General features: G+C 53.4%; 1 protein-coding gene across 2 annotated transcripts in view; it reads left to right on the top strand.

Moving 5' to 3' along the window:
• The window catches only part of SLC39A11 (solute carrier family 39 member 11), an 82,986-nt gene that overhangs the window by 1,320 nt on the left and 64,102 nt on the right, over nucleotides 1-17,564 (top strand). For both annotated transcript variants that reach the window (XM_071573773.1, XM_071573772.1), the window contains exons 3-4: nucleotides 1,529-1,567; nucleotides 8,016-8,174. In XM_071573773.1, the coding sequence (XP_071429874.1) occupies nucleotides 1,529-1,567; nucleotides 8,016-8,174 (198 nt within the window). The remainder of the gene's footprint in view (nucleotides 1-1,528; nucleotides 1,568-8,015; nucleotides 8,175-17,564) is intronic.

Raw genomic sequence — 17,564 nt, 5'->3', positions numbered from 1 at the left:
GACCAGCAGGGTCTGGGGGACCATCCCCTACCCCTGGGAGACCAGCAGGGTCTGGGGTACCATCCCCTACCCCTGGGAGACCAGCAGGATCTGGGGGACCATCCCCTACCCCTGGGAGACCAGCAGGGTCTGGGGTACCATCCCCTACCCCTGAGAGACCAGCAGGATCTGGGGGAACACCCCCACACCTGGGGGACCATCCCCTACCCCTGGGAGACCAGCAGGGTCTGGGGTACCATCCCCTACCCCTGGGAGACCAGCAGGGTCTGGGGTACCATCCCCTACCCCTGGGAGACCAGCAGGGTCTGGGGTACCATCCCCTACCCCTGAGAGACCAGCAGGATCTGGGGGAACACCCCCACACCTGGGGGACCATTCCCTACCCCTGGGACACCAGCAGGGTCTGGGGGACCATCCCCTACCCCTGGGAGACCAGCAGGATTGGGGATACAGTGCTGGGCCCTGCTCACAGAGGGCTTGGGCTGCCTCATCCCAACTTTGAGGAACTCAGCATCGGTCCTGGGGCAAGAGGGACAAAAATCCAGCTCATTTCTCAGCACACAAGAGGAGGAGGAAATCACATTCCTGCCCCTGGGCGGTGGTATGTGCTCCAGGAGCCACAGTGTTTGGAAGAGCAGGTTCCCTTCCTGTAACCTGGTTTTGCTGCCACGTTTCCAGGGCAGGATTTGGGTCAGCCCATGCTCAGAGCGAGCAAGGAGCTGATCTTTAAGTCATCGTGGAGCCAAAATTAGAGGCTCCCTCACTGCCATGTTCCAAATCACCCGGGTGGATTTATTATTTATGCCTCACTCTGGTGATGATTTATTCAGGAGTTGGTTGCACACTGAGATTCTCTTTGCAGGAGCACATCAGTTTTCTTCATGGGGAAGGAAAAGCCCCCTGCCCTGGGAGTGAAGTGGGCAGGATTTGTGCTGGGATGGGGCAGAGCCGTGGGTTTGTTCAGAGCAGGCAGGTATTGGAGGAATCAAAATCTTCAAGGAGGGAGGGGAAATGCAGGGCAGGAGAGCTCCTGGTTTAGCTTTTCACACCCTCAGGGGTGGGCTCTGGAGAGGCCAAGCCTGGTCTGGGCAGTGCTGGGTTGAGGGAGCTGGGATGCTCTGTAGGGTCATGGTGATGAAGTGGTGCTGTCACAGACTCATGGAATGGTTTGGGTTGGAAGGGATCTTAAAGCTCATCTCATTCTACCCCCTGCCATGGGCAGGGACACCTTCCACCAGCCCAGGTTGCTCCAAGCCCTGTCCAACCTGGCCTTGGACACTCCCAGGGATGGGGCAGCCACAGCTTCTCTGGGCACCTGTGCCAGGGCCAGCCTCAGAGAGCTGAATTCCTTCCCAATATCCCATCTAACCCTGCCCTCTGGCAGTGGGAAGCCATTCCCCCTTGTCCAAAGTCCCTATCCAGCCTTGTGGTCCCCCTTTCCCATCATGGAGCAGATGGTGGTCCATGGTGTCTCACACTCTGCTGCTCCTCCCAGGACTAAAAGGTGTGTTTTGTGTTTGTTTTCCAGAGGCGGATCCTGGATGGGAGCTTGGGCTTTGCTGCAGGTGTAAGTACAACCTCCTCCTCCTCCCCTCTGTCCCTGTTCTCTGTGCCCCCCTCTGCAGCCCCTCCACGCTTGGTTTGGTTGCCCACTGGAGTCAGCATTCCTTGGAGAACTGCCTGAGGGCAGGGAAGGGCTTCCTGTGGCTCTGGTTATGTCTTGTCATGTCCTGGTGCCTCCTTGGTGAGGGTGGAGGTGGCATGAGGAGGGTCATGAGGATGTCGAGCTGCCCACACTGGGTTTGGCTCTCTTGAGTTAAACTCTTCTCATTCCTTGGGGCTCTGAGCTGCTCCTGGAGCAGGGGAGTGATGAAGATGGACAGCAGGGCTGTTGTGCATGGCTGGCTTTGCACTTCTTGGTCTCCTGCGGGGTGTGGATGCTCCAAACCCTCGGGAGAAGAGGGAAGAAAGACACTGCAGCTCTACATCAAGGCTGCACAATGAATGTGGAGCTTATTCCCTCTGTCTTGAAGGAAAACATGAAACTGTGGCTTGAAGTTGTGTTGGGGCTTGGGAATGCAGAGCTGCCCCTGCCCAGGTGAGGGGGGCAGGTGTAGGCTCATCAAGACTCGTTAAATCACCTTTGTGTGCCTTGTAGAATCGTTAAAGTTGAACAACATCTCTAAGATAATCAAGTTCAACTGTTGAACTCCACATTTCAGGTGCTGGAGTGCACCTGAGAGCTGCTCTGGTTGGAAAGTTCATCTTCCCAGGGTTCTGGCTGTGCAGGTGGCTCCTGGATGCTGTGGTGTGTGACAGGAACTCAGTTGGAAGCTTTCCTGTGAGCTGATAATGCCAAGAATAATTCCCCTTGGCTGTTGTAGTGGGTTGTTGTTCCATCATTTATCCACAAACCCCATCGGGTCAGGCGTTCCTGGCCAGGTGCTGTCCTTGCTGTGGCCACCACGTCCCCTGCCAGGAGCACTGAGTCATCCCTGTGTGCCTGAGGTGTGGCTCAGGAAGCAGAAGTCCTGCAAACATTTGCTTTTCCCTCAGCTGTTTCACTTTGCTGTGCTCAGGGCAGGAGAGGGGATTTTTTTTCTCTGGTGCTGCAGTGTCTGGGGGGCAGGACAATGAGGAGGCCCTTTGTGGCACTGGAGTCCCCCTGAGTTTCCCTTTTCCCAGCTGGGCAGCTTTGCCATTGCTTGACCAACAGCATGACCAGCTGTGTCTCCACCTTATCTTTACCTGAAAGGGTTTAACAACACAAGCAATGTCTCCTTCCCTCTTTCCCAGGGAAAGCACTAGTGGAGTGTGTGCTTGGTGGCTTTGTGGAGAGTCCATGCAGGAGCTGGAGGAGGAACCGTCTCCTGCCCCAGCACTTTGGCAAGAGGGACTGTGGCCAGTTGAGGGTGGAGGTGGGATGTGATGCTGGAGCTGAGCAGGTGTCCTGCCTGAGGCTGGAGAGGGAGCCCAGGCAGGTGAGGACCTCCTGGCTGCACTGAGAGGCTGTTCCTGCCACCTCCAGAGCTGCAGAACTGCTCTTGGGGGAACCCTGGGAGCAACACAGACTCTGTGTTTCATGTAGGGGTAAAAGGACATGGACCAGCCAGTTTTGAAACCTCTTTGTAGTGTTTTCTCTCTCCTCTGCCCTGTATGAAGTGTTTCTGCAGACAGAAACGTTGCTCTGACCGTGGACTGCTCCTGCTCCAGGGGATTTCTGTTCACAGCCCTGTGTCTGATGTTCTCTTGTAGATACTGGGCTCTTTCTCTGAGCACTGAGGGATAAGGAGAGACAACTTCCTCTTTATCTCTGCTCTGAAGTCTCTGTTGCTGGGTTGAATTAACTTCCCTGATGCTCTGCCAGGGCCAACAAAGCTCCAGCTCCTGTGCTTTCAGGGGCAGATGTTGCTTCTAACCTTGCTGTGCTTAACTCAGGATTCCTGATAATCATCTGGGTTCCAGGAGCATCCATGATGCTCTCCAAGACCAGGGTTGCTGGAGAAACAGTTTATAATGGATGGTTCTCCACCCTCTTGGTGATCATTTCCCTACTTGTGTCCTGGGAGCTGCAAGGTGATATTAAACCAGAATTAATTAAAAACTTCTTTATCACTGCTGAGCCAGGAGGAGGATTTGGGACAGGGATGTCCAGGTGACCTTGAGGAGGATGGTCTGGGATGCAGAATGTCACTTTGGGACACAGAAAGCTGTGTCCTGGCACTGCCTTCACTGCAGGTGCTCCCTCTGATCTGGGAGGGCCTGGATAAACCTGGGCATGTGGTCAAATTGCTGTGCTGTGAGCTGGGGTGCACTGGGAGGGCCCCTGTGTGTAACTGGGAGCACCTTGATGGCAAAGCACAGCTCAGGCTGCCCATGTCTGGTGGCACAGGTGCCATCTCAGGTGGAGGGACCTGTGCAGCTGCTCACTGTGGTGTGGAGGAGCTGGGCCCATGCCAGCACCGCTCTGGGGCCGGAGGATTTGGCTTCTCTCTGCCTCAGTTCCCTCTCTGGAACTCACAGATAACTGAGGGTTTTGCATGTGGAAGCCTCCGAGGTGTTGTGTTTCCATAGAGACAAGGCTTTGCTGCTGGGGCATCTGATGTGGAATTCTGCCTTTTCTCTTAAATCTTGATAATCTTAAATAAGATGGGTTTTTTCAGCTGTTCCCTGCTATGCTGGAAGTGCTGGGCACAGACATCATGAACAAACACTTGCAGCCCTCCTTCCCTGCAGCCTCACATGGCTGTTTTTCTTGCTGGGCTGTACTTTGATTTCTTCTGTCCCAGATGAAGCAGAAAATCATCCAGCCACGCTCCTCAACCCGCACCAGGCACAGCTGGGATCGAATATTCCCTTTCAGTGCTGCTTAAAACAGCATCAGGAATTCACACAGCTCTGCTGGGGCTGGTCCTTGTTGGAGCCTTAATGAAGTCAAGTGAAAGAATGGCAGGGAAAGTGTCAGTCTCAGCCTCCACTTGCCTTTCCCACCCTGCCAAGGGGATCTCCTTCTCCTGGGTTTTCTGCTGCCCAGTGGCCACGCAGGAGTGTGGCCAAGCCTTGCTGCTTTAATGGGGGCTTTGACTTGAGCCCAGAATGTGGTACCAGGCATGGATGTTCAAGGCCCCCCTCACCCTGAGGTCCAACAGGGCCAGGTGTGGTTGGGGATGAAGGTCAGTGCCCTGTTTATGCTGTTTTTGCAGAAGAAAGCTCTTGTGTGGCTTCAAAGCTACTGGGGTTGTGCTGGGTCTGTAGTTTGGGTGGGGAGGAGTGTTGGCATCCCCAGAATTTTGGGGATGCCTGCATTGAGTCCCTGTGGAAGGAGATGCTGGTGCCCACATGCTCTCTCCTCCAGCCCTGGCAGAGGTGTTGGGTGCAGTGTGGTTAAATCCTGCTGTGTTTTAGGGCATTCCCATGAGCATGAGGACACACTTCTGGATTCAGTCATTCCATGTTTTTTTTTGATCCTGGGTTTGTCTCCTGTTCCACTGACACATCCCAAAGAAGTGTTTGAGCTCCCCACAACCTGGTGATGCTTCTTCCTGCGTGTTTCTCCTCCCCCACCAGCCTCCACATGTTTTTCCAAGAGCTGATGGATTGGCAGCATTGTTATATCCTGGTTTTGGAGCACAAAGTCTGTGCCAATGCCCAGATCCAGTTTGGCAGGAGGTGTGTGTCCCCGTGCCAGCCAGCTTGTCCCCTGCTCCCTGTCTCACTGGCACTGCTGTCAGGGGAAGGCTTGGTGTGGAAAATTCTCCCCTCTGCCCAAGTGACTCCAAGTGTTTTACTGATCCAAGGAGAGCCCAGGGGGCTTTTTCTGTTTTATTCCTGCCTTTGGCACCAGCTGGCTTGGAGACACTGGGGTTTCTGTTGCTGGACAATTACAGAGATTTCAGATTGAATTTGTTGCTGAAATCAGATTGTTGGCAGAAATCCTTTTGTTAGTTCCTGGGCATCATCTGGTAAGAGTTGCTGCTGAACTGGTGTGCTGAGTGCCAGCTCTGATGCTGAACTGGGTGGGCAGGAGCTGGTGGGCAGGAGCTGGGCTGCTCTGGGCAGCCCCAAGCCCCCAAATCCCAGCCTGAGTTCAGGGATGGGCTGAGGGAGGAGGCACTGGGGCATTGTCCCTTCTGGCTGTTGAAGGACACCAACTTCCAGCTCCCCCACCAAGTGGGGTTAAGGGGTTTCTCTGCATAAAATAAGAATAGATCCCTTTTCCTTCCCCAGCAGGTTGGGATGGCTCAGGGCTCTGTCATCCCCATCCTGAGCACAGCAGGGCTGGTGGGAGCTCTGCTGCTGACTCGGGTGCTGACGGGATCTGGAGGCTGAGCACTGTCAGGGCTCTGTTTTCCATGGGGAAATGATATCTTAACATGAGATGACAATATAATTCTGCAAAGCCTTTCCCTGTTGCTTGTGTTTCCACGTTGGGGTGTGTGGTTGTTTTTTAAAGGAGGTGGCATTTGAAATATGAAGTTTGACAGCCTTACTTAAGCCTGACATGACAACCTGCGTTCTTCTTACTCACAGCGAGCTGAGATTTACACAATCCCTCAGGGACTGGTGTCTGCAGCAATTGGCAGCTCATTCCTTCTCAGGAGTGATTTAAGATGTAATAGTTTGTTACCTTCTCCTCTTCAGGGGCGAGTTCTCGTGCTGTGAGGGCTGAGCAGCACCTCTTCGATGGCTTTGAACTGGAAGAGAGGAGGTTTAGATTGGAAATTGGGAAGAAATTCCTGCCTGTGAGGGTGGACAGCCCCTGGCACAGGTTGCCCAGAGAAGCTGTGGCTGCCCCACCCCTGGAAGTGTCCAAGGCGAGGTTGGACAGGGCTTGGAGCAACGTGGGCTGGTGGGAGGTGTCCCATGGCAGGGGTGGGACTGGATGATCCTTTTGGTCACTTCAACCCCCAAACCATTCCAGGATTCTGAGCATCCTGAATGTGGGAATCCATGGGGTCCTGGGGGGTTCCTGGAGGGACAGGTGGTATCACTTTTCCTCCCAGCACCCCTCCTGTTCTGTCTCCAGGATCACTCTGTCTGTTCCCACTGGATCCTGGTCCTCCACCCCTTTCTCTGCTGGAATCTTCCCACTGATGTGTTTTCCTGCAGGGCTGGGAGAGAGCTGGGGGCATTGCCTTGTCCACCCTGAGGAACACGGGCCCTGACTGCCCACCACAGGGCCTGGGTGCCATCGTGTCCCTGCCCTTGCACAAACCTCTTTCTAAAACCTGACCCAGATCCCGATGGATCTTTGAGCCCATCAGTGCTTGTCTCATTGATTTGCTTCCTTCTGCAGAGCTGAACAGCTGCAGGGAGAGGAACTGGGGCCAGGGCTGCTGTGGAGGGTGTTGTGCTGATGACTTTTTAATTAGAGGAGAAGAGAGATAAGGTGATAAAATGCATATTAATGTTGTGTTCTTTAGTAGAAGCTTGTGAAACTGGTGCTTTGTTCTCTACACTGTGTGACACTGAGCAAGCAGTTCTGAGCAGGGCTGGGCTGGAGATCCTCACAGGTCCCAAATTCTGCTTTTCTGTGGTCTTTTGTGTTTCTTCCCCTACCCTGCTCAGCCTTAAGCAAGGACTCTGCTACTGGCAAGGTTTATTTTCCTGGTGCTAATTTTGTAGGTCAAATACTGCAGTAGGACTTTGGCTGTGCTGGGAGCTGGGGTGTTGCTGTTGGGGGTGGGAGTTTGTCTTCCTCCCACCCTGGACCCTCTGGCTTGGATGCTGGGACAGGAGACACCCAAATATTGGGCTGTGCCTTGTGCTGCCCTCACCTTGGTCTGGGGTTACAAGGTGGGGACCTGGGCAGGTAAATCAGTGTAGGAAATGAGTGTGCCCTCAGCTGGCTTGGAGGTGGCTCTTTGGCTCCAGGTGTTATCCCAGGTTTATTCTGTTTCTGGGGACACCAATGCTGTGATTCCTTCCTCCTGTCCCACTGTGTGGAGGAGCCCAGAGCTGGGGGAGCAGGGATTTGGTTTGGGCTTTGGCAGAGTCATGAACCCACTTCTGTCCCTGCAAACCACCCGAGGGGAGGACCTTTTCCTGCTCCCATCCTGCTGCCATTCCTGTTTAAAGGGCTGTCAGGGCTGTGCTAACCCCACGGAAAATCACCCTAATGAGCTCGTGTCGTTCGTTTGCTGCCATGGAAAACACCGGTGGTGAAATGGGGGGACACCTCTTTTCCACCCTTCACTGGTCTGTCCTGTGGCTCTGCTGGGATGTCCTGGGCATGCACCTCGTGGGGGTGAGCCCAGGGGTGTCCTTGGCCACAGGATGGGCTGATGGCAGAGGTGACAGTCTGGCTGCAGCCAGGATTGGATCCCCTCAGCAACGGAGCCTGTGGGGTTCTCACCTCTCCCTTCTGTCCCCCAGGTTCTCACCTCTCCCTTCTGTCCCCCAGGTTCTCACCTCTCCCTTCTGTCCCCCAGGTTCTCACCTCTCCCTTCTGTCCCCCAGGTTCTCACCTCTCCCTTCGGTCCCCCAGGTTCTCACTTGTCCCCTTCTGTCCCCAGGTCATGCTGGCTGCTTCCTACTGGTCCCTGCTGGCCCCAGCCATCGAGATGGCCGAGGAGTCCGGCAGCTTCGGAGCCTTCTCCTTCCTCCCCGTGGCCGTGGGCTTTGCCCTGGGGGCAGCGTTCGTGTTTGTGGCCGACCTGCTCATCCCAGTGCTGGTAAGAGGCAGTTCCTGGGCTGGGGGCTCCTGCTCTGCCTTCAGCTGCAGGGAAAAGCAGATGGAACCTGGATACAGATGGATTTCTCTCCCAGCTGTAATGAAAGTGTGATTTCCCCGAGCCCTGGCTGGCTCTGGCAGTGCTGGATGCAGCTCTAGGCTGTCTGCACAAGCTTTTTTTTTTTTTTAATCTTCCTTTTTTTTTTTCCCCCTTCACGCTTCTGCTTTTGTTCTTTTCACTGGCAACACTCTGCAAACAGCTCAGGTGTGACCTTGTGTCTCAGCCCAGGGGCTTAATTTGCAGAGCTGCCAACCCTCCAAGCATTGCAAAATCGAATGAAGCAGCCTCGTGTTGAAGAGTGTTATTAAAAAATTAAATAAATGGGAGGCTGTTGGATTTCTACAGCTGAAAACACAAGAATGGCACAGTCAGTGGAGAGATTTCCAAAAATTTCCAAAGAGATTTTTAAATGTTATATTTACTTTAGGGGAAGGGGGGGGTTGTCTGTGGCTATGAGGAAGGAGTGTGAGGTTTTCTATTCAAAGAGCAGGTCCAGGGGAGCCTGGAGCATCAGCCTTTCCCCCTCCCTTGCCTTTGGAGCCTCTCCGAACAGGGTAACAGGTACAGTCAGATGCATCCTCAGCTATGAGGAAAATTGCTGGATATTATGGTGTGTGGCTTCCAGTGCAAATGGATGCATTAAAGAACCAGTGAATGAAAGGCCAGTGGTGTCTGATGGCTCAGAGCTTGGTTCCCTCTCTGTGCTCTCCTCCTGCCCATGTCCTGGCTCTCTGGGGCTCCGAAGCTCTTTTTAGGATTCAGTGGGGGGCCAGGAGCAGCCACTGGAGCCCTTGGAAGCTGTTTGTCCCCAAACTTTGCCTTTTCCTCTGCCCTCTGTAACCAGACATGTCTCACCAGTGTGACCCTCGTGGATGGAGCCTGGGGTGTGTTTCATCAGCTGCCTTGGGCTGTTGTTTCTCAACAGGATGGAGAAACAGTTGCACCACAAACCCACTTCTTCCTGCTGGCTGATGTTCTCCATTGTGTGTTGAAATGGGAGTCTTGGGAGTGACATCCTTGTGCTGTGAAGAGCAGGATGGAGCAGTGACCAGGATGGGCAGTGAGGGGGTGGCCTCGTGTGGAATGCACATGTATAAAATACACAATATATCTTGAAATCCAGTCTAAATGTCGATGAGAGTGGAGTTGTCTCCTCTGGCTCGACACAGCCGTTTGCTCCATGTGGGCAGCACGTGCCACCACACACATGTCCCGTGGGAATTCTGGTGGCTGGTACTTGGGCCGGTGTGGGGCCTGGGGAGGGTTCACACCCCATGGCTACTGTGGAACCCAAGGGTTTATATGCCAAGGCTGGTGCTGCTGCCAGTGTGCTTGCCTTCCTGGAAAAGGGGGGGTGTCCCTGCCTGGGGATGTCTCTCCTGATGGATAATGGGCAGTGCCCACCTCAGGGTGTGTGCAAATGCAAAGTGCTGCTTGTCCTTCCCTGGATTACTGGGGCAGGGTCAGGAGGGCTGGCAGAGGAGGGTGGGCTCTGTGTTCCCTGCCCAGAGGCAGAGGGGGTGGCTCCTGAGGCTGGGCAGGGACTGTGCAATGGGCAGGGATGGGACTTTTGAGAGGCTTCAGGGAGGACAAGGCACCCAGAGGCTTGGCAGAGTTGAGGGATGATGTGGAAGGAACATGGGTAGAGGTTAAAGCTGACATGTGTTGAAATGAAAAGCAAGTGCCTGGTCAGTCTTGAGCCATCCTTGGGCTGTGCTGGGAGGGGAATTTGGCTCAAGATCCATCTCCCTTCACTGGCACTTCTTTCCTGGAAGCCAGAGCTGTTCAGACAAGGGTTAAGCCACTGCACTTTCAACGAATCTTTAACAAATCAGTTAAAGTCTCAGGGTTGTTTTTCTCCCTAGAATGGGTGGGGAGAGGATGCTGGTGAGACTGGGGCACTCTGTCCCTGGGAGGGCAGGATGAGGGATCTGTTTTTAGCTGCTGCTCTTTGCACAGAGAGCTCTCTCCTTGCCTGGCACTGCTCCAGGACTAGTTTGCTGGATAGCAATAGGTAGTAAAAGCTTTTAATGACCTTTTATCAGCCCAGCCCTGCTCCTGCCTCAGCCCCACTGGAGCTGGGGTATCCCTGTGTTTGCTCAGTGGCAGCAGGAGGGTTAAACCTCCAAGACAAACTGGTTAATGATGCTGAACAGCTGGAGTCATTAAATTCCTTACAAAAGGCAGATCTAATCTATTACATCTTTATCTTTCCCTGTTTCCCTGTGTGAAGCCTTTAACATGTTTGTTCATTCTTTGGCTCAGCTGGAGGAGGAGGAGATGCTGGTCTGGGCACTCAGCTGGGCTGGTGGAGGATGGCAAACCACAACAGGGCATTTGGGAGTGCTTGGAGAGCAGGACCATGGCAGGAACAGACCCCAGGAGTTTGAAAAAAGGGGGCTCTCCAATATTTTGCCAACTATCTCCTTGCATGGAACCTTTAGTTTAACCTTGCATCTGCTTTTTAAAGCAGGACTTGGCTTTCAGCTGGTGTTTGAGGAGGTTTCTGGATGGAGAGGGGTAGGGGAGGGAGGTGTATGTGGCACTGCTGCCTTTACTGAAAAGCACTGGGTCTCAGGGTCTTTGATGCCAAGACCCAAAGCCTTTGAGGGAAAGTTTACTTAAAAATTCCGCTCAGTGCAGCAGGTCCCTGGTGGCTGAGGAGCTATTTTGGGTCTACTGCAAGGCATAAGAATGCTGGAATGAAGTGTTATTATTCTCATCCTTCAAATCTGTCTTGCAGCTCTGCTGACTTTGCTAGGTTTGTTCAGAGTGGCGTGTTTTATTGGGTTTTTGTGATGTGTTCCTTGCTCTGGTCTCCCCCTCCCTGGAGGAATCCCTCAAGAATCCAGAGGATGCTCCAGCCCTGGATCTGCCTTTCAGACAGTCCCTGGCTGCTTTTACTCCTGGCTTTTCACATACGTGTGAAAATTGGAAGCATTGCATCCAGAACTGGCACAGGCTGCCCAGCAGTGGTGGAGTCCCCATCCCTGGAGGGGTTTAACAGACACAGATGTGGCACTTGGGGACATGGGTTAGTGGTGGCCTTGGCAGTGCTGCATTAAGAGTTGGACTTGATGATTTTATAGGGCTTTTCCAGCCTAAATAACTTTATGGTTCCATGTGAGTTGCCTTTTTCTTGGAGCTGCTGGATCCCCAAGGCCTCTCTGGGTGGTGCTGCAGGCTGTGGAGTTCCCAAGAGTGTTTCCAAGCCCCTGTGAGTGGTATTTGGGTGGGCTTTGCCTGGGGGTGCTAGTGGAGCACCTGTGCTTGAAGGGTTCCTGCTTTTTCCAGGTCAAAGCCCTTAACTGCTCCTGCAAGTGAATGGGAATTCACAGGTGTGATGCTGGTGGGATTGGGAAGGTGCCATGAGCAGGGAGAGGGAGAAATCCAGCTGTTCTTGGTATTGGGAGCTGGTGAGTCCCTCAAGTGCTGCACGACTCCTGCTTGCTGCTCCTCTAAGTGCCTTGTTCTTTCCGCTGAGTGACGTGGGCTCTGTGATCATTACACTAAATAGGATAATGGGGCTTAATCAGCCTCATCTCCTCTACCTCTAGGCTTCATTTTCCTCAGAAACATCTGTCTGCACATGGAAAGCAGCTCTGTCACTCCCAGTGTGGTGGGGGTGTGGGCAGAGCTCAGCACAGCCAGAGGGTGCTGGGGTGGGGGGTCTGCAGCAGCCTTGGAGTCTCCCTGGGAGCTGCTCGAGGAGACAGAGAAGGGCAGATATTGCAGGAGAACCAGGAGTTAATATATAATCCAGGGAAAGAGCTGATGGGCCATTACTCAGCTATAACCAGGAGCCTGCCAATACTTGTGGTGTAAAAGATGATTGGGGTGGGAGGATGGGGAGCCAGGGCTGTAATTCCGACCTGGAAAGACCATCTCTATTGGCTTTATTTTTTTTTTCTTCTCAGCTGGATACAGGATTTTGTGGGTTTTTTTGATCTTGAGTACAAAATAAATCAATAAAGCCACATGTGATGGGCAACCCATTCCTTTGATTTAAGCAAATAGTAACTAAAGTGCCTTTTAAAAGCCTTTCACCTGGGCTGGTGTTTGCCCTGTAGGTGCTGCTGCTGACCCCTCATCCTATGGAACCAATATAGCCAAAAACCCTGTCTGGGCTCCAGGACTTGTGTTTCATACCTGTTCTTAAAATATCTGGGGCTCTGGTTTGCTGCTGCTCAAGAGGTTTCCCTGAGCAGGGTGAGGATCTGCACGTGGGATGGATGAGAGAGGAGCAGGTGTGAGGATGGTCATGGTAGGAGACTGAGTCACCTCAGCCCTCCCCAGACATACTTGCCTTGTGCTCCTGCCCTTTTCTGGTTGTGCAAATTGAGGCTTGAAGGCTTTTTGGGAATTAAGTCTGGGACTGGGCATTTTGTGCAGTAAATTTTAGGCTATTTTTGGTGAGAACTCTTGGGAAGGGTTTGGAACTTGATAAATAAATATCCAAAGACACTCTTGTGTCTAATGATGTTGTCTGGCTTGGAATGTGCCTGGAGGATGGATAGTTTGCTTTCTAAACCCGTGCAAGTTGCTTATTTGGAGGGAAAACTGGGACTAGTGTGTGGATGAAGCTGCAGGAGGAGGGGAAGGACCATCCCACCTGCAGGTGTAGTTGCATGTTGTTTAAAGTTGTAATTTTTTTCTCAGGGCTAAACCACCATTGGATTAGGCCACGTGGAGCATCTTTTAGGGGGGAAGGGGGCACTAGGTAGTGATTCCTGGCACTTATATACATTTCAAGAAGAATTTCTTTGTGGAAAGGGTGGTCAGGAACTGGAAGGGGCTGCCCAGGGAGGTTTGGAGTCCCCATCCCCTGGAGGTGTCTGAGGAAGGACAGGACATGGCAGTCAATGCTCTGGGCTGGGGGACAAGGTGGGGAATGGGCACAAGGTGGGCTCTGTGGGCTGGGAGGGCTTTTCCAACCTCAGGGATTCTGGGATTCCCTTGGTGGGATAAGGCAGAGCAGTTGTTGATGCTGTGGGTGCAGCTGGAAGGTGCCCATGGTCCTCCTGAATGTGCTTCCACCTGGCAAAGATGGAAAGCTTTTAATATTTGTCCCCCCCTGCTCTGCACAGGGCTGGGCTTGACGGGTTAATCATTTCACCAGGCAGTAAAAACATGCCGAGTCTTGTCGCTGGTGTTAATTTACAATCGGAATAAAGATTCCTCTTATGCAATTTGCTAATTCCTCAGAGACATGCCCATCACAAATTCCCATTTCAATGTGCTTTTTCCTGCTCATCTGTGACTCCCAGGAAGTTAATTAGCTGCACATCCTCATTGCCGGAGTAGGTGGAGGATTTTCAGCCAAGGGACATGCCCGGGGTGGGTGGGGGGAATGTGTATTTTCTGGTTTATTAAGTTTTTGAGTGTGGGACTGAAATGCTGCTGCAGGAATTGAGCCTTTGCCTCGTGGAGGGGTGAGGATGGACCAGAGGATCCTTTGTGAGCCACAGCCTGGCTCGTGCATTCCTGCTTTGCTCTGATTTCCTTTGCTTAGGGCAAAATAAACAGCAGCCCTGGTGTTGTTTTTTGTTGTCCTGGCCCTTTTCCACTGGCTCTGGGAGGGAGGAAGGATTGGCTCTGATGACTAAGGAAGGGAGACTTTGGTTTTTTGGGAGCCTCATCAGGGAATGTAGCAAAGCCTTCCAGTGGGAAACATCCTTCCCTTCTGGCTCTGAATAAATAAGAGTACCTGGGCATGGGTTTTATTATCTTATCAGCTAAACCCAACCCATTCTTCCCTGAGGGCAGCTGTGGAAGGTTATGGATCTGTGTGGGATTGCTCCCTGGGTCCTGACCCAGGCAGGATTTCAGACATGAAAATCTCTAGTGATGACCACAAAGCCCACCCATGGGACCCTCTGAAAGATTCAGAAACCCCAAAAGGTCCTTTTCAGTGTGTTTATCCATATGATCTGTGGAAAACCTGGGTGCTTCCCATCCCTCTCTACCCCCAGTAGGTTTAGTGCTTGGAATCCAGTTGTTTCTGGATAGATTGACATTATTTGCCAAAACCCCCACAATATTGCAATTATGCTAATTTTTTGCAAAGCATTTCATTTTATTAATGAAGGTAAAAAGGGTTATTTACTTCCAGAGCGCAATTTGTCAGCTGCTCTTAATTATAATTCCTCCTCATTATGCATTAAGCATTTCATAAAAACATGATTTCTGAAGCCCCAAAGCTCGAGCTGCAGAGCAGAGCTGCTTCAAATCCAGGTCAGGGTTAAGTTCCCTCCCACCCTCATTAGGTTTATGGATCACTAAGTTCTGACAGAGATGAGATCTGGTGTGGTTTGATGGTATGGGGTGAAAAAATCCTGCTGGAGAAAAGCAGGGACTGAGAAAACCTGGCTTAATTCTTCATTCCATGAGTGCCTGCACTGGGTACACCTTTCTCCATCATTCCCTTTTCCATTAGGTGCCTGTGATAAGCCCCTCTTTCCCCCTGGAGCAGGTATGGCTGATAAGGCTGGTAATGGATCCTGGGACTTTCTTTCCTCCTGGCTCAGCCTTTGCTGAGAGATTTTCAATTACTGTTTGGGCCTGGCTCAGAATTGTGAAAGAGGAAAGTTTTCCAAAAGGAAGAGCATACTGGAGCACTGGATCAATCCCAGAGCTGCCAGAGGAGCCTGGCTGGGGCTGTGGGGAGGGATGTGTGGCTGTCAGGGGGTTCCAGAGGAGTATCCAGGGAAGGGAACGGAGCTGGGAAGGGGCTGGAGAACTCTTGAAGGGGCTGGGGGGGCTCAGCCTGGAGCAAAGGAGGCTCAGGGGAGACCTTCTGGCTCTGCAATCCCTGCCGGGAGGGGGGAGCTGGGGGGGTTGGGCTTTGATCCTGGGAACAGGAACAGGAGGGGATGTGGGTGCTTGGAGTGCTCCAGGGTTGCTCACGTGCTTCAGGTTGGTGGGTTCTGAAAGGGGATGGATTAAGAAACTTGAAATGCTCTTCTTGCTGCTGTGATGCTCCACACCCTGCCTGAATCCAGGAGGAATCAGGAGTCCTCTGCCTCCCTTTCCTGTGGTTGTGATGCTGATTTTTGGCATAGAGGTGACTGCCCCAAGGTGGGATCACCCCTGAGACTCACTCTTGTAGCATCCATACTCTCCCTCTGAACTCCTGAGCCCTTCCCTGTTTATCCAGGGCCACGCCGAGTGCTGCAAAAGGTTCCTCAGCTGTTCTTTGATCTCAAAATCTGCCTTTGAATTTGCTCACAGCATAACCCCAAATTAATGCCTCCCCTGTGAAAAGGAAACCTGTCATTAACATGACAGAGCAGCAACAAGAGGGGTTCTGCAATTGGCTGGGGGGATGTCAGGGAGAGGAAGATGTGTCTGTGAGGATGGTGGAAAATCTCTCCACGCAGGCCTGGAACTGCAGCACAGCTCCAGCTCCCTGCCAGGGTGAGCTCTGACTCACCCACACTGCCTTGGCATTGCTGCCTGCTGCCAAGGCAGCTGGAAAGAGGCAGTTCTGTGCCTCCTGTGTGCGTGTGCCCCAGGGAGGGCAATGCCCGTGGTGAACAGTCCCCTGGGTGAGGGGCTGCTGGGCGATGCTCGGTGCCCCCTGGGCTGGTGGCTGATGGTGAGTGGTGTAAAAAACATTTGCTCTTAATCCAGTGGGACATTGTGCCTTATTAATGGGCTGTGGAGCTGGTGGAGAGGAACATCCTGCTGGGAGATTGGGGCGAAAAATGGCTCATTTGTTCCTCAGCTCGAGCTGGATGAGGCTCTTCCACTGGCACTGGGACCCTGTTGTGTGTCTGCCTTTGCACCCTCTTGATGCTTGGGGTATGTGGCCTTGGAATGGCCTCTCTGCGTCCTCCAGGGCTGTGGGGTGGCCTCTCTGCGTCCTCCAGGGCTGTGGGGTGGCCTCTCTGCGTCCTCCAGGGCTGTGGGGTGGCCTCTCTGCGTCCTCCAGGGCTGTGGGGTGGCCTCTCTGCGTCCTCCAGGGCTGTGGGGTGGCCTCTCTGCGTCCTCCAGGGCTGTGGGGTGGCCTCTCTGCGTCCTCCAGGGCTGTGGGGTGGCCTCTCTGCGTCCTCCAGGGCTGTGGAGTGGCCTCTCTGCATCCTCCAGGGCTGTGGAGTGGCCTCTCTGCATCCTCCAGGGCTGTGGAGTGGCCTCTCTGCATCCTCCAGGGCTGTGCCACATTTGGGGTGTGAAAATCTCCATGGTGTGTTGTCCTGTCTCCCCCATCGTGCTCTCATTACCACCGAGGTGGTGGAAGGGATGTGACTTTAACCTGCTGGCCCCAGGCTTTGGAGCTAACGTGGCTGAAACACTGCCTGGATGAGTCTCCTCTTGGAGTCTCAGGCTTGGAAAGGCTCACAGAGGAAAGGAATTTACCCCTGGAAGTGTCCAAGGTAGGTTGGATGGGGCTTGGAGCAACCTGGTCTAGTGGAAGGTGTGCCCATGGTGGAACAAGATGAGCTTTAAGGTCCCTTCCAAACCAAACCATGATTTCATGCTAAGTTGCTTTGTTTCTCCATGGTGGTGGTCAGGAAGTGCCATGTCCCTTGTTATGCCTTTCTTCTGTAATGAGTTAAAGAATTAATTGCAGTAGCTGAGGAGAATGAAGGGCCTCTCCTGTGGATTTATTGCCCTGTGCTTTGGGAAGGTGTTGGAGGCTCTGCTGTGGCTCCGTGGGTTCTGGTGCTGTATTGGTAATTATGGGCTGTGCTAGATGTTGGGAGGAGATAAAGCCCAGGCAAGATGTCCCTGGGCTGGGATGCTCAGAGGGATATGGGAGAAGGGGCTGGTGCTGCTCCACCCTCTGCCGGGGCCTCGCGCACGTCCACGGGGTAATTGCGGGTGCAGAGGAAGTCGTGTTTTAGTGTAATGGAATTAGGCAGTGCTGGCACAGCGTGGCTCTTCATTGGAGGGGTGATGGATCACTGCCCGAGCCCTGCTGCATCCTGCCCGAGCTCCAGGAGCCCTCCTGCTCCCCTCCAGTGCTCCCACATCCCCTGCTCACCCTCTCCCATCCCTGCACCCTGCAGTGCTCCTTCCCAGGGCTCCCACATCCCCAGGTCACCCTCTCCCATCCCTGCACCCTGCAGTGCTCCCTTCCCAGGGCTCCCACATCCCCAGCTCACCCTCTCCCACCCATTCACCCTGCAGTGCTCCCCTTCAGGGCTCCCACATCCCCAGCTCACCCTCTCCCATCCCTGCACCCTGCAGTGCTCCCTCCCAGGGCTCCCACATCCCCAGCTCACCCTCTCCCACCCATTCACCCTGCAGTGCTCCTTCCCAGGGCTCCCACATCCCCAGCTCACCCTCTCCCATCCCTGCACCCTGCAGTGCTCCCCCCAGGGCTCC

Source organism: Pithys albifrons, chromosome 19 (assembly GCF_047495875.1).
Source record: "Pithys albifrons albifrons isolate INPA30051 chromosome 19, PitAlb_v1, whole genome shotgun sequence".
Classification (NCBI taxonomy): Eukaryota; Metazoa; Chordata; class Aves; order Passeriformes; family Thamnophilidae; genus Pithys; species Pithys albifrons.
The sequence above is the reverse complement of the archived record's forward strand: the minus strand, read 5'-3'. Positions and strand labels throughout refer to the sequence as shown.